This window comes from Hyperoodon ampullatus (genome assembly GCF_949752795.1).
Source record: "Hyperoodon ampullatus genome assembly, chromosome: 19".
In the NCBI taxonomy this organism is placed as follows: domain Eukaryota; kingdom Metazoa; phylum Chordata; class Mammalia; order Artiodactyla; family Ziphiidae; genus Hyperoodon; species Hyperoodon ampullatus.
This window is the reverse complement of record NC_136932.1, coordinates 7,055,615-7,078,206: the sequence shown is the minus strand read 5'-3', so window position 1 is coordinate 7,078,206 and position 22,592 is coordinate 7,055,615. Positions and strand designations below refer to the sequence as shown.

The 22,592-nt window shown below is 53.7% G+C and overlaps 3 protein-coding genes across 7 annotated transcripts; all 3 read right to left on the bottom strand.

The window, feature by feature from the left end:
• Positions 1-314: 314 nt before the first annotated feature.
• Positions 315-7,602, bottom strand: MLX (MAX dimerization protein MLX; the record flags this gene model as incomplete). Of its 5 annotated transcripts, none has more annotated exons than XM_079725018.1 (8): positions 315-371; positions 4,935-5,136; positions 5,503-5,602; positions 5,790-5,889; positions 6,144-6,250; positions 6,531-6,620; positions 7,114-7,150; positions 7,399-7,602. In XM_079725018.1, 8 exons carry the CDS (start codon positions 7,600-7,602, stop codon positions 315-317), a joined length of 897 nt encoding a protein of 298 aa, XP_079581144.1. The 5 variants fall into 5 exon arrangements, with proteins under 5 accessions (XP_079581144.1, XP_079581146.1, XP_079581147.1 ...); XM_079725020.1 differs by having other exon boundaries at positions 7,561-7,602; XM_079725021.1 differs by having other exon boundaries at positions 6,531-6,608; positions 7,561-7,602.
• An 838-nt stretch (positions 7,603-8,440) lies between these two features.
• Positions 8,441-12,217, bottom strand: COASY (Coenzyme A synthase; the record flags this gene model as incomplete). The annotated part of the gene is given in 11 exon segments (XM_079724635.1): positions 8,441-8,784; positions 8,786-8,821; positions 8,922-9,068; positions 9,157-9,254; positions 9,396-9,480; positions 9,672-9,736; positions 9,821-10,010; positions 10,153-10,284; positions 10,513-10,727; positions 11,308-12,015; positions 12,151-12,217. Coding segments are annotated over 11 exon segments (1,776 nt in total). The 3' UTR covers positions 8,441-8,751.
• A 6,499-nt stretch (positions 12,218-18,716) lies between these two features.
• Positions 18,717-20,647, bottom strand: HSD17B1 (hydroxysteroid 17-beta dehydrogenase 1; the record flags this gene model as incomplete). The annotated part of the gene is made up of 6 exons (XM_079725925.1): positions 18,717-18,956; positions 19,046-19,223; positions 19,689-19,782; positions 19,950-20,129; positions 20,274-20,441; positions 20,551-20,647. 6 exons carry the CDS (start codon positions 20,645-20,647, stop codon positions 18,717-18,719), a joined length of 957 nt encoding a protein of 318 aa, XP_079582051.1.
• Between the last annotated feature and the right edge of the window lie 1,945 nt (positions 20,648-22,592).

Genomic DNA, 22,592 nt, shown 5'->3' with positions numbered 1-22,592 from the left:
CAGGAGCTTTTTAGGGTTCCCAGAGCAGCCCCCATCCCGAGGACTTCTATGGGGAGGGGGAAAGACTAGGTAGGTTTGAGATCTATGGTCAGTATAATAAATTAATCAAAGCTTTCGTAATAACCTTCCCCCCCTCCCCAGCCCCACTGAAGACGGGGCTGAGCTGGAGGGGGGAGCTGGAGAGCCAAACACTGAGGAGAAAGCAGCTGACTGGTGTGCAGTGTCACAGTCCAATCTCATAAGCCCAGTGGCTCCACGGCCAAGTAGGAGACTCCAGGCCTCTTGTTGGCTGTTCTGCAGGTTCCAAGAGCTGGTCAGTAAAGCTGGTTCTTCAGTTGATGTAGAACACCAATCACAATCTCCCGCAGGGTCTGGTAGGGGAAGCAGAGAAAGAGAGAGCTCATGCTCAGGGAGGGCACAGAGCCGCTCAGTCATGCCTGCTTGAGCCAGGTGTACTCTTTAGAGTACAGTTAAAACAAAAAACCTGGGAAGCACTGATGTCTACAGTTTGCAAATGCCCCCAAAACAGGATGGAGTCAGTCAGGGATGGAGAGATGCATTACTATGTGATAATGCAAATACAAAAAAGGTTAATGGTAAACTTTAGGTGGGGGATATATGAATGTTCATTATAAAATTCTCTCAGTGCTGCAGTATGTTTACAGTGTTTCACAATAAAAATGTTGGGACATGCTTTCAGCTGAAAACATTTCCTCTAAGATCAGAAACAAGACAAGGATGCCCACTTTCACCACTTTTCTTCAACATAGTTTTGGAAGCCCTAGCCATGGCAATCAGAGAAGAAGAAATAAAAGGAATCCAAATTGGAAAGGAAGAAATAAAATATCACTGTTTGCAGATGACACAATACTAAACATGGACAATCCTAAAGATGTCAGCAGAAAACTACTAGAGCTCAGCAATGAATTTGGTAAAGTTGCAGGGTATAAAATTAATGTACAGAAATCTCTTGCATTTAAGTATCAAAGAAAAATTAAGAAAAATATCCCATTTACCATCACATTAAAAAGAATAAAATACCTAGGAATAAACCTACCTAAGGAGGTAAAAGACCTGTACTCTGATGGAAAGTAATTGAAGATGACACAAACAGATACATATAATACCATGTTCTTTGATTGGAAGAATCAATATTGTTACAACGACCATACTACCCAAGGCAATCTACAGATTCATTGCAGTCCCTGTCAAAATACCAATGGCATTTTTCACAGAACTAGAACAAATAATTTTAAAATTTGTATGGAAAGACAAAGAACCCGAATAGGCAAAATAATCTTGAGAAAGAAGAACAGAGCTGGAGGTATCATGCTCCCTGGCTTCAGGCTATACTACAAAGCTACAGTAATCAAAACAGTATGGTGGGCTTCCCTGGCGGCACAGTGGTTAAGAATCTGCCTGCCAATGCAGGGGACACGGGTTCGATCCCTGGTCCAGGAAGAACCCACATGCCGTGGAGCAACTAAGCCCATGTGCCACAACTACTGAGCCTGCGCTCTAGAGCCCACGAGCCACAACTACTGAGCCTGCGTGCCACAACTACTGAAGCCTGCGCGCCTAGAGCCCGTGCTCCACAACAAGAGAAGCCACCGCAATGAGAAGCCCACACACCGCAATGAAGAGTAGCCCCCACTCACCACAACTAGAGAAAGCCCGTGCGCAGCAACAAAGACCCAAAGCAGCCAAAAATAAACAAACAAACAAAAAAACAGTATGGTACTGGCACAAAAACACACAGATCAATGGAACAGAATATAGAGCTCAGAAATAAACCCACACACTCATGGTCAATTCATCTACAACAAAGGAGCCAAGAAAATACAATGGAGAAAAAACAGCCTGTTCAGTAAGTGGTGCTGGGAAAACTGTACAGCTACATGTAAAAGAATGAAATTAGACCATTTTCTCACACCATATACAAAAGTAAAATAGATTAAAGATCTAAATGTAAGACTGGATACTATAAAGCTCCTAAAGGGAAACATATGCAGAACATTCATGACATAAACTGCAGCAGTATTTTTTGGGTCCATCTCCTAAAGGAAATAAAAGTGAAAATAAACAAATGGGACCTAATTAAACTTAAAAGCTTTTGCACTGCAAAGGAAACCATTGACAAAACGAAAGGACAATCTACTGAATAGGAGAAAATATTGGCAAATGATGTAACTGATAAGGGGTTAATATCCAACGTATATAAACAGCTCATACAACTCAGCAACAAAAAAATAACCAAGGAATTCCCTGGCAGTCCAGTGGTTAGGACTTGGCACTTTCACTGCTGTGGCCTGGGTTCTATCCCTGGTTGGGGAACTTAAGATCCCGCAAGCCACATGGTGTGGCCAAAAAACAAAAAACAACCTGATTAAAAAATGAGCAGGGGGCTTCCCTGGTGGTGCAGTGGTTGAGAGTCAGCCTGCCGATGCAGGGGACACGGGTTCGTGCCCCGGTCCGGGAAGATCCCACATGCCGCGGAGCGGCTGGGCCCATGAGCCATGGCCACTGAGCCTGCGCGTCCGGAGCCTGTGCTCCGCAACGGGAGAGGCCACAACAGTGAGAGGCCCGTGTACCGCAAAAAAAAAAAAGGGCAGACATGGGGCAACTAAGCCTGTGTGCCACAACTACTGAAGCCTGGACGCCTAGAGCCAGGCTTGTTGCTATGCAACAAGAGAAGCCACCGCAATGAGAGGCCCACACACAGCAACAAAGAGCAGGCCCGCTATCCGCAACTAGAGAAAACCCGTGAGCAACAACGAAGATCCAACACAGCCAAAAATAAATAAAATAAAATTTTTAAAAAAAAGGGCAGAACTGAATAGACATTTTTCCAAAGAGGAAATGCAGATGGCCAACAGGCACATGAAAAGATGCTCAACATCGCTAATCATCAGAGAAATGCAAATCAAAACCACAATGAGGGACTTCCCTGATGGTCCAGTGGTTAAGAATCCACCTTCCAAAGCAGAGGACGCGGGTAAGATCTGGTCAGGGAACTAAGATCCCACATGCCACAGGGCAACTAAGCCCAAGCGCCACAACTGCTGAGCCCGTGAGCTTGAGCCCATGCACTGCAATGAAGAAGAACCCGCATGCCGCAATGGACCCAGCGCAGCCAGAAAAAAAAAAAACCACAATGAGATATCACCTCACATCTGTGAGAATGGCGATCATCAAAAAGAACACAAATAACAAATGCTGCTGGGGATGTGGAGGAAAGGGGACCCTTGCACCCTGTTGGTGGGAATGTAAACTGGTCCAGCCACTGTGGAAAACAGTATGGAGGTTTCTCAAAAAACTACAAACAGAACTACCATATGATCTAGCAATTCCACTCCCGGGTATATATCCAAAAAAAAATAGACATACTAATTCGAAAAGATATACGCAACCCAATGTTCCAGCAGCATTATTTACAACTGCCAAGATACGGAAGCAACCTAAGCATCCACCAACAGGTGAATGGATAAAGAAAATGTGGTGTATATATATATACAATGTAATATTACTCAGCCATAAAAAAAAGAATGAAATGCCATTTGAAGCAACATGGATGGACCTAGTGATTATCATACTAAGCAAAGTAGGTCAGAAAGAGAAAAACAAATACCATATGGTATCACTTATATGTGGAATCTAAGTATGACACAAATCAACATCTCTACGAAACAGAAACAGACTCACAGACACAGAGAACAGCCTTGAGGCTGCGGGGGTGGGGGAGGTAGGGAAGGGAAGGAGTGGGACTTTGGGATTAGCAGAGGCAAACTTCTGTATATAGGATGGATGCATAAACAACAAGGTCCCACTATAAAGCACAGGGAACTATATTTAATATCTTGTGACAAACCATAATGGAAAAGAATATGAAAAAGAATATATGTATAACTGAGTCACCTTCCTGTACAGCAGAAATTAACACAACATTGTAAATCAACTGTACTTTAATAAAAATTTTAAAAGTACCAAAAAAACCCTGGATAAAGATGTGGTGTGTACACGTGTGTACACACACACACACACACACTCCTCAGCCAAAAAGAAAAACGAAATTCCACCATCTGCAGCAACATGGATGGACTTGGAGGGCATTATGCTAAGTGAAATAAGTCAGAGAAAGATTCCACATGTAAGTGTATGACATTACTTATATGTGGAATCTAAAAAAATACAACAAACTAGTGAATATAACAAAAAAGCAGCAGACTCACAGATACGGAGAACAAGCTCGTGGTTACCAGTGGGGGGTGGGGCTGAGTGGCAGTATTGGGGTGGGGGAGTGGGAGGTACAAACTACTGGGTGTAAGGCTGCAAGGAGGTATTGTACAACATGGGGAATGTAGCCAATGTTTTTTGTAATAAGTGTAAATGGAGTGTAACTTTTAAAAATTACATTTAAAAAAATGTTGGGAAACAAAAAAGTGAGAATCTCAGATACAAGTCAAGCCTCAGAAAAAGCAACCAGGCCTCAAAAATTGAAGACTCAGTGCAACCATTAACACACTCTCCATTACAAATAATAATCAGAAACCCCATGGAAAGCTACTTTAGTGGGCCTGGGGGTGGGGGCCAGGAATCTTTCCAAAAATCCCAAGTAAGTCTGCTGCAAGTGATCGGGGCTTACTTGCTGGGTGGCCAAGGAGGAGTGCCTGAGGCTGCCATTACTTGCCACTATGTGAGCGAAACAAAGGCCAAGAGCTAGCCCTTGCATTAGTGAGTGCTCAAATCCTTGCCAAATGAAACCTTAACAGGAAAAACTGGGCTAGAAGGCAAAGGGGGAAACAAGAATACTGAAAGTTGTAGAAATATCCTCAAGAAACCTAAAACCTGCTACCCTGTCTCTCTGAACAAACAATGGCTTGGGCCACTGTGCCTGAGGGAAGACCCCCAACCCCGTGTCCACTGCTGCCCCATACCTGAGGCTTACAGTGCTCCTCAATCCAGCTGAAGACACAGGCCGACAGCTCCTGGAAGCTGGCCACGGAGATAGAGGCATTGAAGGACTGGAAGAGGGAGTCCATGATGCCTTGAAACACGTTGAACTTCACCTGGTCAGAGACCTGGTCCTCCCCCTCATGGGGGTTGTCCTGGTGTGCCTTCACGATCTGCTCATAGTTCCTGAAAGCGAACAGGCCAGGGCTAAGGGGCTGCAGCAGCTCCACCGGTCCAGGAAGAATAATAGTGCTACCCTACGTACTCCCCTGGGAAGGAGATTCCCAGAGAGCCTTGGGGAGGTATTCAACATCAGCTAGGTACTGCTTCTAGGTCAGAAGTGGTGGCCCACCCTCTCCGGCCTTCCCTTCATTAATCCCACAGGCGTTTCCAGAGTATCCGCTACAGTTGGGATAGAGTCCTGCCTACCACATGAGAGTGAGAATATTATCTGATGTGGCCTTTGAACAAAGGGAAGGGCGTGAACTGAAGGGGCCTCAGAGTCCCCTCAGAACCAGAAGCCCTGGTTCCCCAGCCCAGCGCCCCCCTTACACTTTCATGATCTTTAGGGCCATGACGTCCTTGCGTAGCGTGGACACCTCCTCCTCCTGCTTTTTCTTCTCCTTGTGCAAAAACTGGATGTAGTCAATGGCTGGAGTGGGGGAGGGAAGAGGGCGTGGGCACAACCAGAAGGACCAGGCTGATTGTGTCTCCCCTTCCCCCAGACCCCACCTCTCCTGTTACAACCACCCCACCAGGGCCAGGCCAAAAGCGGCTCTGAGGCGCTAGCCTTCACAGCCCCCTTGGCTCCAAGCCCTCCGGTGCTCTCCTGGCCATACTCTTCTGCAGAACGATGGCCTTGCTGAGCTTCTGGGAGCCGATGGAGAAGTCCTGCTGCTGACAGGTGGGGACGATGGTCTGCAGGTCGTCATAGCCTCTCTGCGGAGAGAGCAGGGGACACGGGTTCCTTAACTGAGGGCTTAAGGCAAATGGGCACCAAGTTTTTCTTCCATGATACCAAGTTCCATGCTCACTCACTCAAAGGGAGTGGGAAGGAGGGAGAAGTTCATGTCCAGGGCCTAGGCTAGCTGTCCCCAAGCCTGCTTGGGACTGCCTGACGGGGTCAAGGCAGAGTGGATCTGAAGTGTGCAGCGCCCTCCTGCGCTGGCTGAGGCGCAGGCCTCCCCAATCACCTTGATGGCATCCCTCCTCTTCTGCTCAGCCTGAGTGTGTGCTCGCCGCCGCCGGTCCTTGTAGGACTCCTTGTAGGATTCCTGGTGGTAATCGCTGTCCTCGTCATCTACGCTCAGAGTTGGGGGCAGGAAGAGGTCATTCTGGGGCCCAGTGGGGCCCATCTAGCCCACTTTTCCCCAGCTGGGAAGAAGAACCTGGTGCCCAGAGATGGCAGATAGCTACAAGAGCCTAATATCCCAGATGAGGTGAGAGGTGGCGATACCCTGCTTCTAGCACTAGGGTTCCAGCGCCTCCACGTGGATGGCTGGAGCTGCCCTGTCTAGAAGAGATACTAAAATGAAGGCACATCTGGTTCCCCGGAGTGGGGGGGGGACGTTGCTGCCTACCTGTGTTGGGGACAGAAGAGGCACTGGTGGAACCGATGCTATTAGCTCTGGACACTACACTCCCCTTGCGGGTGCTTTCTACAAAAAGCCCTGGAAAAGAGAGGCCCCAGTCACTAAGGGGTAGGATAGAGGGAGGGGCCCTGCTAGGCCCTCAGACACCTGTGGGCATAATGGCTTCCTGGGCCTTAAATACTGACCTCTCCCCTTCAACCCAAAAGCCAGCCATACTGGGCCACCCACTTCCTGTCGTGCCATTCCGCAGTGCTCCTGTCCCTAGTGTCTACACCGCTCCACAGGCCTGCAGTGATACCTCCTGGCTCACAAAGTGGCATCTGGGCGTGATGATGGTGAGTGACCAGCTGTCACTACTTCTATCACGTCCCTGCTCCAGGACATAGGGAACTAGGTGTCACCCTCGGATGCTTCCTGCTCCGTCCTCCAGCTCCTCCTCCCTCGCTGCTCAGGCCCGCTCAGCTCAAGGGCAGTGGACTGTGCTCAGGTGTGGCTGGCAAGGCCACTTAAATCTATAGGGCTGAAATGGGAGTGTCCCTCCAGAGCTGAAGACGGTGGGGGATGCACTCACCGGGGTCCAGGCTGTTGTCGCTGTACGCATACTCGACCTGCGGCACCGAGCAAGGGAGAAGCCCGTCAGACCTCCGCCCCTGCGCGCGTGTACACACGTACACACACACACACAGCCACCCACCCCTGGGGTGCGCGGGCAGCCGCAGGATTCCCCCAGAGCCAAGAGTGGCTAGGCCGCGGGAGCGCCGCCCCTCGGCAGGACCCCGTCCGCCCACTCCACACCCCCAGCCCTCCAGCCCAGTCCCCTCACACCCGCGCGCACACGCCTCAGTTGTCTTCCCACCTTGGCACACGCGGGGTGAGAGCTGTCTTCTCTGCAGCCCCGGGGCCCGGAGAGCGGGGGTAGCTCTGGGGACTTCAGGGAGTCCCCTCGTCTTCCGGACCCCCTACGTGCACGAGCCCGACCCGCCCTCCCCTCGCCGGCGTGCGCGCCCACGGGGCTTGCCTTGACCCAGGGGTCCTCCGGAGAGGCGCCCGGCTCCGTCATCTCCGACCCACCGAACCGGAACCCTGCCCGCGGGCTGGCCCCCTGCGGCGAGAAAGCGGCGAGGAGCGCCCACGTGACCCAAACCCACCAACCCGCGGCCCAGACGCGGGGGCGGGGTGGGGCGGCTGCGCATGCGCGACTCGGAGAACACCGCCCCCCCCCCCCCCCACACACACACACACACCCCCGCCGCGGCCGGTGGAGACCGGGAATCCGCTTTGGTGTTGGGGTTGACACCGGCGGTCTTGGGGCCGTCCTACCCGCCCGTCCCTGCCCTTCCTCAGGGCAGGCGTCCCAGCCGCCGCGACATGAAGCACATTCGGTGAAAAGGGGTCCCCGCAAAAGGCTTGTCTGCAGTGTCGCAGAGAGTTGCGCGCACGCGCACTGCCGAGGCCAGCAGGCTCCCGAGGACCGGGACGAGTTTCCCGGACCTGCAGTCTTGGCCACCTCGTCCGACCCCTCCGGGGTGCAACCTCTGTGAGGCCAGAGGGCCCGCGTGGCTTGTTGTAGGATGCTCCTCCAACGCCCAGCCCAAGTCTGGCAGGATAGTTGTGGAATTGACGCTTTCAAAGAGCCTGTTAGCCAAGTCATGCTACTTCGTAAGCTAAGCAAACTGAGGTACCTACAAAGTCCAGAACGTATCCAAAAGCACACAGCTAGTCAGTGATAGGGCCAAGACTGCCCTCAGTCTGGCTGGCTTCAAAAGCCATGCTCTTAACCACTGCATTCCTGGCTTCCAGCTCAGGCCTGGGCCCTGCACTTGCGGCTAAAGGGTCGCAAAGATACCCAAAGGCATTGGAGCAGGAAGTAAGCACCATACAGGCAGCACCTAGCAACATTCACCTTTAATTCTGTAACAAGTTTCAGTGTGTGCCCTGGCCCCAGCCCACCGTGGGTGCCCCAGACCTGTGGGCAAGAGCGAGGATGGAACACCGCTAGGGCGCCTGCTCCCCAAGAGCCACGGTCTCAGCGTTGGCCAAACACTGGCAAGCTGGGTAGGCTTCCTGTGTCCAGCAGGCCCAGCCCTGCCCTGCCCAGCTTAGCACAGAGCCCTCTAGGCCCCAGCTAGGGTGAGCTTCAAGGCCCCAATTCGCCATCATCACTGGATCTCTTGTCAGCTCCAGGGGTCAGTTCGGCCCCACAGAGAACTCATTGTCCGTCATGGGCCTGATGGTGCCTCGGAGATGCGCTTCTGCAGGAGGGCCCAGGCTTTCTCCACCTTTGGACAGGCCAGAATGTTGGGAAGAAGAGAGGACAGGGTCGTACAAGCATCCCCTGGAGGCTCCCCCCCACAGCCCAGCCTCTCCCTGGGCACCGACCTGGCACTGGGTGACGTGTGGCTCCCACAGGGTGCTCAGCACCACGTGGCTCTGGTCCACAAGCTGCTGCCCACTCATCTGGCTCTGCAGCCGGCTTTGAGCCGCAGCCTCACTCAAGCCATCCCTCTCCACAATGCGTCGTACAGCCTGGGCAGACAAGGCATTCATCAGCCCACTGGTTCAGAGCAGGATGCGGGCTACAGTGGGGATAGAGTGGGGGGTGGGATCCAGATACCTCAGTCTCAGGGATGACAACGGTCCACACCTCATGGACCATGTTCTGCCAGCCTGCTTCAAGCAGCATGGCGGCATCAATCACGCACACATGCTTTCCTGTGGGGAGACCCCAGTCACTGCCAGCAAGCACACCTTGCCAAGGAAACACAGTCCCAGGGAAAGCGGATGGTCTGATTTAGGGTGGGGAAGCTCCCGGGGGAGATTCTGCTTAGCTGTTCCCTTGGGCTGCTCACTCACCCTCAGCCATAGCCTGCTCCATTTCCTCTCTGGCCAGCTTTGCGATAACTGGCCACGTAATGTCCGTGAGTATCTTCAGCTGCTTCTGAGAAAGGGGAGGGAAGGGGTGGGCAGAGTTTACCCTCCCCCGGAGGAGATGGAACCAGCCCGAGGGAGGAGGTAGTTGGGAACAGTTGAGTGGAAACTGGCATTCTGGGCCAGACCAGAGAGGTCCACTGGGTCCCAACCTCTGGGTCTAGTAGCAGCTGCAGAGCCCTTGGAGAGGTGTGTGTTTACCTTGTTCCCAAACACCCGGCTGCCTAGGACCTTCCTGTTGATAACGCCATCTTTATGGAGAATATCTGGATGACAGAGACAGAGGACTGGGCAAGGAGGCCAGGCCACCTCCTCACGTCAGGCCACCTCCAGCCCTCCCCAGTTATTACCTGTTCCAAAGGCTTTCACAACCGGCTGGTAGGCAGGACCGCCCGGGGCATAGGCCCGGTGGCCCAGGTGGTCACTGTCGATAACATATGCCCCCAGGCCCTTCAGCCGCTGAGCTACTGAGCTCTTCCCAGAGCCACTGATGCCCGTCAGCCCAATCACGTAGAAACCTGGGGGGAGCTCTGGCCTCTTCTACGGGTAGATAAGAGGGAAGCCCCCAGTTACTAGGGTCCCCAGACTCAGGTTTGAGGCTGAACCCTTCCGTCTCTCCTCTCCAGCATTCCCAGCCCACCCATGCAGGGGAAGGGGCGGGAGGCGGGTGGGTTAGGCTTACATGTGGAGGCCGGAGCAGGTTTCCCAGCATTTGTTGGCGGAAGCTGGAGGAGCTGACTTTGTCCTCTTCATTTTCCTTGTGGTTTAGGTCCTTCAGCAGCTGGATCTGGTACAAGGTGAGCTCCTCCAGGTCCTGAGCCAAAGGAAGAGTGAGGAGGGAGAAGGAGGGGTGAGGTGAGGACACATCTACCGCCTTATCCCCCCCCTGCCTACCCGGAGGGCAAGCTGGGAAGTTCCTCCTTGCCTCTTCCCACCACCTTGAGCCCTCTCTTCCCTCCTCTGGGGTCATGTACTTCCAACAGCCCCCAGTGGCCTTCCCCATCCCCATCCACTCCCTCTGCCAGTCTCCCTCAGGGGTTACATTCTCAAGGCGGAGGCGGTTGACGGCCATCCCCCCACGATAGGTCTCCTCGCTGACCACCAGGAACTCCAGAGAGGGGTCAGAGCCAGCGGGCCCATAGGGGTCCAGCAGGGGGATGATATCAAAAGTCAAGGAGGGCTTGATGTCCACCAGGAACTCACTCAGATGTTCCACGCGTTCTGCGTAGGGTTGGAGCAGCTCAGGGAGCAACTTGCCTGGGGAAGGAGCCCAGAAGAACAGTGAGATCTTTTTACTGGGGAGGAAGTGTGTGGGCCAGTTTAGGGGAGAGTGTCCCTAAGCGTCCTATCTCCAGAGGGGAGCTGGGCAGTGGTCTGTGACGAGGGAGCTATGAGGAGGCAGCCCGCAAGCACAATAGTGCTGCAAGGGCTGGCGCGTGTGCAGAGAACTAGCAGTGCCAGGAAGCGTCAGAGTCAGATGGAGAATCCCAAGAGCCAGAGAATTCCGAGAGGCTCCTCTGACTGCCTGTGGCACTGCTACCTACAACTTACTCATCCATTTATTCCCAGGGACTCAAACTTTAGGATTCATCACCTGGAGAATTTGTTTAAAAGTGCAGGTTCCTTGGCTACACATTTGGGGGATCCTGATTGAATGGTGACTAGACCACACACCTAGAAAGCTGCATTTATTCATTTAACAAAATTCCCTCGGTGCCACTGAGTGCCAGGCACTGTGACATTTGGGAGTGGTGGGAAGTAACGGATGGCCCCACCCTTCCTCAATCTTGGCCTGGGGGGAGGGTAAGACTGCCCTAACTCAGTCTCTGTCACTCACTCTTCAACAGGTCTTTGTCTGCTACTCCCACCACAAGCTGCTCCTGAGCCAGGAGGCATGCGACGCTGAGCAACACCTTGTGGGCATTGTGCAGGCGGTCAAAGGTGCCACCCACAGCACCGCGCTGGTGGCCACGCACTGGCTGCTTGGCAGACCTGCCCTCGGGGGAGGCTGGGCTGATGGTGGAGGGTAAGGGGACGTCCAGGGACCCCACGGGCAGAACTCCAGGCCCATAATCGGGGTATAGGAGCACCGAAGACAGTTGCGGACAACAGCTGTAACAGCTGGTAGCATAACGCTCGAGCTGTTGCTTGGCTGGGTTGTACTGGCTTCCATCCAGGGTCTGGAAGTCGGTCAGCACCACTTCCGGCGGGTGGGCCAGGTTCTGGACTGAGCTGGTCAGGGGAGGGAGAAAGCTCTGGGTTCGGATATTGGTCAGCAGAATTCTAACGTCCAGGTGCCTGTGGACGTCGGCGCCAGCGTAGAGGTGCGTGATGAAATCGATAACTTCAAACGTGGCCTGCACGGGGCTGGACTGGGGCTGAGCCGGGCCGCCCAGGCTCATGCCCGGTTGCAGGTGTACATAGAGCGTGTGATTCACCAACCGGGCCGCCGAGGTCAGGATGGGGGCCAGGCGAGGGGCCAGGGAGGTCAGCGGCGTTGTCAACACCAGGAGGCCCGACCGGAATACGGCCATGCTGCCCAGGCCTGCGGACAGTCAGGGAGACGAGGCGAGGGTTACTGAGTGGTATGTGTCTGAGGCCGAAGACTGTAGGAGGACTCGGACCCAAGAGAGGGAGACCTGGAGCAGGGATGGCGTTCCCAGTGCGGATCGAGAGGAACCCGGGGGAGGGGACGGGACCTGGCAAACGGCGCCTCGGGGCTGTGCTCTAAATCTCGGTTTTATCATTTCTCAGACGGAGCGGTGAATTCGCTGAATTGCATCGAAATCCCGGGAGGGGAAAACTCGGCAGGAGCCCCTGAGTCATAAGGCTGGGGATCCAGAAATCCTGGGCGCTCCTGCTGAGCGGCACCGGGATCTTCAAGGAATCGGAGGAGGGTACTAAAGAGGGACGCTCAGGCTCGGGTCCTACTTACTGAGACCTCCGGGCCTTGGTTCCGCTTGCACCACCGCGAAGGCTTCCCCAGCCGCGACCAGTTAACATTAGTTCCGGTGCTGCGACTCCGAGCTACGGAGCCTGAGAAAGGCCAAACATCTCAACTTCGGTTCGGCGAGGGATTCTCGCGAGACTTCTCATGGGGTGGGACGCCTGCATTGCTAAGGAGCAGAGCTCGGGGGCTTGGGAGATGCGCGGAAACTTATTTCCAAAACCCAGCCTCACGGGGCCTGGGCCGAGTAGGTCAAGGCGGACTTGAAAGCCCGTTTCACACGGGTGCCCTTCAGACTCTGAGAGAAGAGGTTGGCTTCAGCCACGTCCCTCAGGAGACAGCGGCAAAGGCGGAACTAACACCTGGCTTTCCTGCGTAAATCGCGGGGACGGAGGTGGGGGTCGTAGGGTAGCGCTTAAATTAGGTTTCGGCGTCCCCAGAGCCCTCCTGGCGACCTCCCAGTCTGAGGATCCTCATGTGGGAGGTCACAGGACAATTCTATCCAAGCCCCCATTTCACAGATGGAAAAATGGACGCCCTGTGTGTTCCAGGGACATCTGGGGAGGTAAGGACAGAGGCCATGTGTCGTGGCTCCCGTGCAGTGCTCTCCACATCACCCAGAACCAGTGATATGACAACATCACCACACAGCCTGCCCTCCTGAAGCATCTGCATAGGACTTGGGGGCTCGAGGTCCTCACTCCCTTATAGATTGGATTATTCTAACCTGCAGGGAGGCGTGTCCCAATATGGGGGGTCTCCCTGGGCATGTGGGACCCTGGAAATCTATAGAGGAGGTGCAACAACTCCTTAGGGAGTTGGGAATGAGACAGGCCATCTATGCTCCTGTCTTTGAAGGGCCTGATCAGGCCACATTCACTGCAGGAATGAAAGCCAAGATACTCCAGACCGCCCCCATCACCTGGTATGGGACACTAATACCCACGCTGAGCCCAGTTGTGGGACAAGACATTCGTGATGTTGGGCAATCCATTGCTGATCTAGAGGAAACCAACAAATCCCAGGAACAGTTACACACTGGCCTGCAGGAAAGACCCAAGACAGAGAGGGAGCTCAAAAATCCAAAAGGCTATCCTGAAGGGCTGTAAAGCGTTCGGTAAAAGTAACCCGGAAACAAACGTGGTTTGACCTCATTGCTGCTGGGAACACAACTGAAAAGATACATCGGCCATCCAGTGCTGTGTTGGTTGGCCTGTGGGAAGCCTTAAAACCTGCATAACATTTCAGAACTGCCCACTTGGCCCTACCATTCCTGATGCCCTGCCCGCTCCAGCAGAGGCCTCAGGGGTTCTCCTGTTTGAGGTGGGTGCCTCCCACGTGCCCAGGTTATAGGATGCAGGCCAAGACTGCTTCCAGGTGAGGCCCATTGGAGGCAATCGGAGGCCTCCTGTGGAGCTCACTACTGGTTGATCTTCCAGAAATAAACAAAAGGTGACAGCTCTGGGGACTTCCCTGTGGTCCAGTGATTAAGACTCCACGCTCCCAATGCAGGGGGCCCAGGTTTGATCCCTGGTCAGGGAGCTAGACCCCACATACCACAACTAAGACCCAGCGCAGCCAAATAATTAAAAAAAAAAAAAGTACAGCTCTGGTGGATACTGGAGCTAGATGTACTCTAATTTCTTTTTTTTTTTTCCTTTTTTTTTTTTTTTTGGCTCTGCCGCACAGCTTGCTGGATATTAGTTCCACGACCAGGGATTGAACCCGGGCCACAGCAGTGAAAGCACCGAGTCCTAACCACTGGACCGCCAGGGAATTTCCCCGGATGTAGTGTATACACGGTCACCCTCAGAAGTTTTCTGACCCCCTCAGCGCCACTGAATTATAGAGCGCAAATGGTTGTAGTCAGGAAAGTCCTTTTCATACAGCAAATGGGGCATTCTCCCTGCTCCTCCACACCCTGAGAATATGAGTTTTTTTTAATTTAATTTTATTTTTTATACAGCAGGTTCTTATTAGTTATCCATTTTATATATGTTAGTTTATATATGTCAATCCTAATCTCCCAATTCATCCCACACCCCTGCCACTTTCCCCCCTTGGTGTCCATACGTTTGTGCTCTACATCTGTGTCTCTATTTCTGCCCTGCAAACCGGTTCATCTGTACCATTTTTCTAGAGAGAATATGAGAGTTTTATCACTCTAATACCAGAGAACATAGTGGGCATTGATATCCCACAAGGTCAAGCTCTGCAAACCTATGTCTGCGAATCTGCCTCTGGGTTAGAGTAATCAAACCAGTGATGAGGGGAACACCAACTGGGAACGGTAAGCCTGCCACCCCCGGGGGGAAGAGTGGAAACTGTCAAACAATATAAATTGCCTGGGTGGGTGGGGCTTAAGGAAATAGAAGAAACTATTCCAGAACTGCACTGAGTGGGAATGGTACATTCTGCCCATAGTACGTTCAACAGCCTGGTAAGGCTGGTAAAAAAGCCAGATGGCTCATGGCAGATAACCGTGGACTACAGAGAGTTGAACAAGCCCCATCCATGTGTCTGTGCCCAACAGTGCCACCGTCTTCAATACCTTGGCCGCCGTCCTAGGAACGAACCATGCGGTACCTGACTTAGCGAATGCTTTTTTCAGTCTACACCTGGCCACTGAGTCACAACATCAATTTGCCTTCATGTGGGAGGAGCAACAATGGACCTTTCAAGTGCTTCCTCAAGGCCACCTGCACAGTCCCACCACATGTCATGGGATGGTAGCCCAAGACCTGTCCCTATTCTCCTTCCCCACATCAGTAAAATGGGCTCATTACATTGATGAGATGATGTTACCATGTGAAGACTTGCCTCTGCAGCAGGACCTTCTGCAGACTTTGCTGGAACATCTGTGAGGACGAGGATGGGTGGTGAGCCCTCAGAAAATTCAAGGCCCAGGCACCCGCGTAAAGTTTTGGGGAGTTGTTTGGTGGGGTAAGACACGCATTGTTCCAGAAGCTGTGATTGATAAGGTACAAGCCTATCCGACCCCTAAGAATATGAAAGAGGTGCAAGCGGGACTTCCCTGGCGGCGCAGTGGTTAAGAGTCCGCCTGCCAATGCAGGGGACACGGGTTCGAGCCCTGGTCCGGGAAGATCCCACATGCCACGGAGCAACTAAGCCCGTGTGCCACTACTACGGAGCCTGCGCTCTAGAGCCCACAAACCACAACTACTGAGCCCACGTGCCACAACTACTGAAGCCTGTGTGCCTAGAGCTCATGCTCCACAACAAGAGAAGCCAACACAATGAGAAGCCCGTGCACCGCAACGAAGAGTAGCCCCCGCTCACCACAACTAGAGAAAGCCCCCATGCAGCAACGAAGACCCAACGCAGCCAAAAATAAGTAAATAAATAAATAAATTTATATATATATAAAAAGAAAGAGGTGCGAGCCTCTGCAGGGATTCGGGGGTTTGGGGGACTTTTATTCCCCACCTGGCACAGTGCCTCCATCCCTTATGCCGCCTGATGAAGAGAAGGCGCACGTGGAACTGGGGATCAGGGCAGCAAGCTGCCTTTGAGATGGAAAAAGTACTAGTGAAGCAGATCGCAGCTCTGGGCACCTCCCAAGCAGGGCAACCGTTTAAGTTAGATGTGTCTGTGACTTCGGAACACACTGTGGCAGAGATAACAGAAGGAGAGGAGAGGAGAACACCCTTAGGATTTTGGTCCCAGCTCTGGGTGGGGGGGACAGAAACCCCAATGCACCCCTCATAGAGCAACAGCTCCTCACAATGTACACAGAACACCCCACCAGCTATAGCCTCACATGAAAGAACAGCATATCATGGTAAGAATGTCCCTTCCTATCAAGGGCGGGGTTGAGACTATGTTCTATGGACCCACCTCTGCCATGGCTCAACCCCCACGTTGACTAAGTGGCCCATTTGCAACAGAGGGGCACCCTGCCTGCCAGCCCACTGTCTCTAGAAATTCAAGTGCTGCTAGGCCCTGAAGAGTATGTAGACCCTCCGAATTCCCCCGCCTCTACACCTGGGGTGGCCCCTGCAGCCTGTAGAGAGGCGGGGTGGGGCAGGGATCCCCGCTGATGCCTGGTATACAGTTGGGTCTAGTCGGGGCAACCCACCCACATGGACTGCAGTTGCTATTCTGCCCAACACTGACACCATCTGGATGGAAACAGGAATGAACTGCAGCAGCCAATGGGCTGAACTCAGAACAGTTGGGCTGTTCTAAAGGGATTAACCCTATGGCTTGGACAAAGGGAAGCTGAGAGATGGAAAATCAGAAATCAGCCCTTGGGCTTCCCTGATGGCGCAGTGATTAAGAATCCGCCCACCAATGCGAGGGACATAGGTTCAAGCCCTGGTCCAGGAAGATCCCACATGCCGCGGAGCAACCCATGCGCCACAACTACTGAGCACACGTGCCACAACTACCGAAGCCCGCGTGCCTAGAGCCTGTGCTCCACAACAAGGGAAGCCACCGCAATGAGAAGCCTGCACACCGCAACGAAGTGTAGCCCCCGCTCGCCACAACTAGAGAAAGCCCACGTGCAGCAATGAAGACCCAGTGCAGCCAAAAATAAATAAATAAAATAAATTTTTAAAAAAGAAAAAGAAATCAGCCCTTCCACAAGAGTCTGAGGCAGTCCTCACCGTGGCTCATAAGGCACTGACATCCCCTGGCAATCAGAAAGCTGATGCCCTAGCCAGGGTACAAGCCCTAGCAACTGACCCTTCAGTAGATACAGCAGATTGGGTGCATTGAAAAAGCAGCCACTGTAAAGCCTGGGTGGGATGGCATATTGCCAAGGATACCTGATTGCCCTTGAAATATGGTGACTTGGTTAATGCAGTAACACCATGACCTATGTGTTCTAAACAATGCCCGAAGCAATTGCCAAAGGAGTCTGGGGGCACGCATGAGAGTTCCCAACCAGTGAGGGATTGGTTGTTGAAACATGCTACACTTGGAATGGAACATGCACCATTAAAAGAGGGGAGAAGGTGAAGGTCTGGTCTGGCATATCCCGCCACGCGGCTCTCGCCCCCGCCCCCATCCTCACAACTGACGGTGTTGCCTCCCCAGCCAACATGTATGGTATGCACAACCAGGTCAAGTGCCTAAAGCTGCCACCTCCTTCTCCTCAAGGCCAGGTGGGCACGTTCTGTTTTCCACTGTTGCAGTCATTTGGCCGCTGTCTTGTTTCCCTCCATTGGCCTGGGGGAATGTTACAGCACACACAGGTGCCTTACTAACGACTAACTGCATCCAGCAAGCCTTAAATGATAACCAACAAAGCCCGTCCTTAGGTCTCTAATGAGAAAGCCGTCCTCCAAAATAGGATGCCTTCAGACATTATTACTGCCACGCAAGGAGGCACCTGTGCCATTATCCAGAGTGTTGTGTACCTGATGAGTCTGCTAATGTATGTTCTTCACTAAGCCCCTCCTGCGGCGCCCCTACTGCCTTCCTCTGCCTGCAGCCTCCTCACCTAGTCTCTATCTCCACCCCTCCTCCGGCACCCAACCTCAGAGGAAGTTAGGGGGAGATTGGCTCTGCAACCCTGCAGGCCCTTTAAGTGGCTGCTGCCACTCCAGCTCCTTTTGCTGCCTTCCGGAAGGAGGACGTGGACCACAGGGGAGATCTGGAGCCTCAGAGTGACCCCCTGGTGAGGGCAGCTTCCGGGCGTGGGGGGACCCCTCCTGCTGAGTGTTGTCTTAGGGCAGGGGGCGAGGAGAGGGGTGCGTGGGGCTGTCTCCTTTGGGCTCACTTAGCCTTGTTTCTTCCTTACACATCTGGCTTCCACATGGGAACACAATCACAACAGTAATGCCACTAGTAGTAGTAATAATAGTCAGGGCCTGCTATTAAGACTTCTATACCGGCACTTTGGGGCATTATCTCAATTAATTCTTATCGCAATCCACGACATAGGTATTATACCCGTTTTGCGGGTAAGAGAACAGACTCGGAGAGCGTAGGACGTTGCCTAAAGTCCCAGGACTCGTGGGAGCCAAGTCACAAGCCGACTGTCCCCGCACCCAAGTCCACCTACCTCCTACTGCTGCAGGCACCCCTCGGGAACCCAGGGACCACTCTCCCTGCCCTGAGGCGCACTTGAGGCGTGACCCTGGGCTAGCTCCTTCCCTTTCTGGACCTCGGTTTCCGTAGGTATAACCTGGGCTAACACCTTTCCTGATCATCCACCCGCCGCGCGCGCCAGACACAAGTGCGGTGCAGTGAAAAGCCCCTTTTCATCCCCAGACCGCACACCCCGGGGCCGCAAAGGAGAGCGCGGGAGACAGCGGCGAACCAGGCCTTTATTTCGGGGCGTCAAGAGGAGCTCCGAGCTCAGGTGCCCCCAGTTCTCCGGCTCCGGCCTCCGCCCCGGCGCCGTCCGAGCCCTCGGCGGCCTGGTCGCCGAACACTGCTTGGTGCGCAGCAGCGACGTAGCTGCAGCCGCTGGGGTCGGAGAAGCGCAGCTGTATCAGGGGCAGGAAGCGCTCGGTGGTGAAGTAGCGCAGGGCCGGGCGCGGGGCGCGCAGCGCCTGGAGGAAGACCTGCAGCGGCGGGAGGAAGCGCGCTGGCCGGGGCTGGGCTGGGGAACCGGAGCGCTGCCCCCGCTCCCGCAGTCCGGCCCGGCGCTCACCTCGGTCACGTCCTCCGGGTCCTGCCCCGCCTCAAGAAAGATCTGCTCGGAGTGGCTCAGGTAGCGGGAGAAGAGGTCGCGGGTCTCGGCGTCCGCGCGGTCCAGCACCCCGCCCAGGCCGCCCTCCAGCTTCTCGGGGAAGGCGGTGTGCACCGGGCCGCACTCGATGAGACTCAAGCTGCCGGCGGGAGAGCGGCGAGTGGGCGGGGGCGAATGCGAGTCCGGGAGGGAGGGCCGGAGGGGGGCTGCGCCCGGCTGGCGGGCGCTTAGGGTAAGCCGAGCGTTTGAAAGCGGTTTACTGCCGGAAAAGCGCCCCCACGTCCCTTGGAGGGTGTGAGAGAGCCTCTGGCGTCATTATGCCACCCTGGCTGGGGCACTTAACAGCTGTGTGACCTTGGGCCAGTCATCGAATCTCTCTGGGCTTGAGCTTCCCACTAACAATACCGACGCCTCACCAGCTAGGTCGGCAGGTGGAGTGAGAGGGCAGGTGCCAAACGCCCAGTACTGTGCCTGGCACACAACAAACGGGAGCCGCACCAAGGAGGGGCCAGGGAGGACGCCTGAGAGCGGTTCCAACAAAACAGGGTGCTGGGGTTCCCAAAGTCGGAGTTCAGAGGGTCCCGGGGGCGGGGCGGTGACTCACTGGACCCCGAAGGGCTGCAGCAGAATCGCCAGACTCTCGCACAAACCCTCGATTGCAAACTTGCTGGCGCAGTAAACGGCGTTGAAGGGAAGAGCTTGGAGGCGAGAGGAGGCTGCTGAGGCGCGTTGAGGTGGGGAGCCGCGGGGAGCGGGAGGGGCCCGGGGCAGTTTCACCAGGTCCCACCCCTTTTATCAGACCCCCGACTCTCCCGTTGAGCCCCGCCTCCTGCGCGCCTCTGCTTCTCCCCCGGCTTCCACTCACCCATCAAGCCTCCCATGCTCCCGGTCACCAATATGCGTCCCGAGCGTCGCCGCTTCATGTCCGGCAGGAAGGCCTGCAGCATCCGCACGGTCCCGGTCAGGTTCACATCCAGCACGGAGCCCACGGTGCCCTCCTCGTGTGCCTCCAGCGGCCCCACCAGGCCCCGGCCTGCGTTACATACTGCGGGGAGAGAGACCGAACTCCGCCCGCCTCACGCACGGCCCTCCTCCCCGCCTGTCCCCTCGTGCTCCCTGGGCCTCGGGACGTCTTGGTTTGGACACAGGGTGAGGAAGGTTCCTGCACTAGTTTTGCAGGGAGACTCACCCAGCACGTCCACGCGGCCCTCGGTCACGCGTGCCCGGGCAGCGGCTATGGAATCTGCGTCCCTCACATCCAGCTGCAACATCTCCAGGGAGCCGGGAGGGCACCCTCGGGACCGGGCGGCCTCCCAAAGTGGGCCCTGTGCCGTCAGGTCCCTCAGCGTGGCGTACACTGGAGGTTCAGGGAGAGGACGAGGCTCTGAATTTCGGGCTTACAGCCCTACCTAGGCCCCCCTGGACCAGGAAGGAGCTGGTCTCTCCACCCCAGTCCCCTCATGTACCTTTGAAGCCCTGGGATGGGTCGGACGCCAGGCGCAGGGCCAGGTGTAGGCCAATGCCGGAGGAACAGCCAGTGATGAGCACCACGGTGCGGTCCATGGAGCTGTGCGTAGGGAGAGGCCCCGGGAATGCTGGGCGCTGGTCTCTGGGATGGATATCACCTGCTTCGCCCCGCCCCTGCCCGCCGGGTCCCCACCCCTTGTTATGTCTGCAGCACAATCTCAAGGCTGAGACCTCCTGTGGATCCCTGGCCTTCTCTCCCCAGCCTACTCTAGGTCAAGGCAGAGTTGAGGCCACCACTTAGAACACCCCTTCTTTAAGTTGCTAGTCAGAGGGAGGGTGAAGCTTTGCAAACAGGAGTTTGCAAAGTGCCCATGTGGGCACTGAGCACCCTGGGCAGATCTTTGCCTGGCAAGCCTCTGTCCCACAGGGACAATTATAGTTGCCAAAGTTTGTTGCTGAGGGTGTGAAAGTAAATGTTTTGGAAGGCCGTTCTCAGTTCAAAGGTCAGGGGTTAGTTTAAAACTGAGGGGGGCTTCCGGGGGCTTCTGGGGGCTTCCCTGGTGGCGCAGTGGTTAAGAATCCGCCTGCCAATGCAGGGGACACGGGTTCGAGCCCTGGTCTGGGAAGATCCCACGTGCCGCGGAGCAGCTAATCCCGTGCGCCACAAGTACTGAGCCTGCGCTCTAGAGCCCGCGTGCCACAACGACTAAGCCCACGCGCCGCAACTACTGAAGCCCGCACGCTTAGAACCCATGCTCCGCAACAAGGGAAGCCACCGCAATGAGAAGCCCGCGCACCGCAACGAGGAGTAGCCCCCACTCGCGGCGTGCCGCAAACAAATTAATTAATTTTTTAAAAGAATATTGGATAATTGGAGCTGAGCGCTCAGGAACTTGACTGCTGCCAGGCTCTTGGTTTGAATTCATGCTACCTGAAAAGTAAGACAAGCTTTTGCTAATTGGACATACTTCTCAGTAACTGAAGGAATGGAGCGAATACTAAATGTTTCCCCTGGGGAGGTGTCCTGTCTCTTCAGGGAAACCTGGTCAGTATTCTGTAAAGTTACCCTGGCCTAAGTGATTACTTGTTCTGACCAAGGTATTTATTAGGCTATTTCAAAGTCACAGCATCCAAAGAATGTCAAATAGTTCAGCTAGCCACAGAGCCTAAGATCCTGTATCTCCTGGCACTATGGAAACACCACACCACTGACCTAAGTGATTCACTTTTTTCAGTTTTTCAATATTTTATCAATATAAAACTACTGCCACATCCTTATACTTTCTTTTATGTCTTCTTCAACCTAGGAGAGACCTCAAATCTAAAAGTATTCTCTATTTCTCATCATTAGCAAATGTTTTAGCTTTCTAAATATTTGTATTTAACTCTTGTTTCTAGGGTTTTGTTTTTGCAGTTTAGAAACGTTTAGGAATATTAGGACTTTATCCCTTCTGCTTGATACAGCAGGGGTGAACTACTAGCCAGTCTAGCCTAAGAGAAAAGTGAAAAGATTCTTCACCAAGCACAGTGATTAACCCAATACAAGTTAGATTTAGAAGGAATGTTATTTAAATTACCTCTTCTAGCCTGAATACATGAATTCTTTCAGATCAGGAAAGATTAGAAAAAGAAGCCTAAAAACTCTCAACAATGTGGTAAATGAAAATGAGAAGCAGCAGCAGATTATAATTTGGTTTATGGGATGTGATGGATGTGCTGATAGGAAACCTGAAATGATGGTTGAATTGGTAAAAAAACACTGCATAAAATTTGCTGTAAGATATATAGAGACTTATTTTCTGTACTAAAGTATTCTTTTCTTAAAAACTTTTAATTTTATATTGGAGCATAGCCGATTAACAATGTTGTGATAGTTTCAGATGCACAGCAAAGCTACTCAGCCACATATATGCATGTATCCATTCTCCCTCAAACTCCCCTCCCATCCAGGCTGCCACGTAACATTGAGCAGAGTTCCCTGTGCTATATGGTAGGTCCTTGTTGGTTATCCATTTTAAATATAGCGGTGTTGTACTAAAGT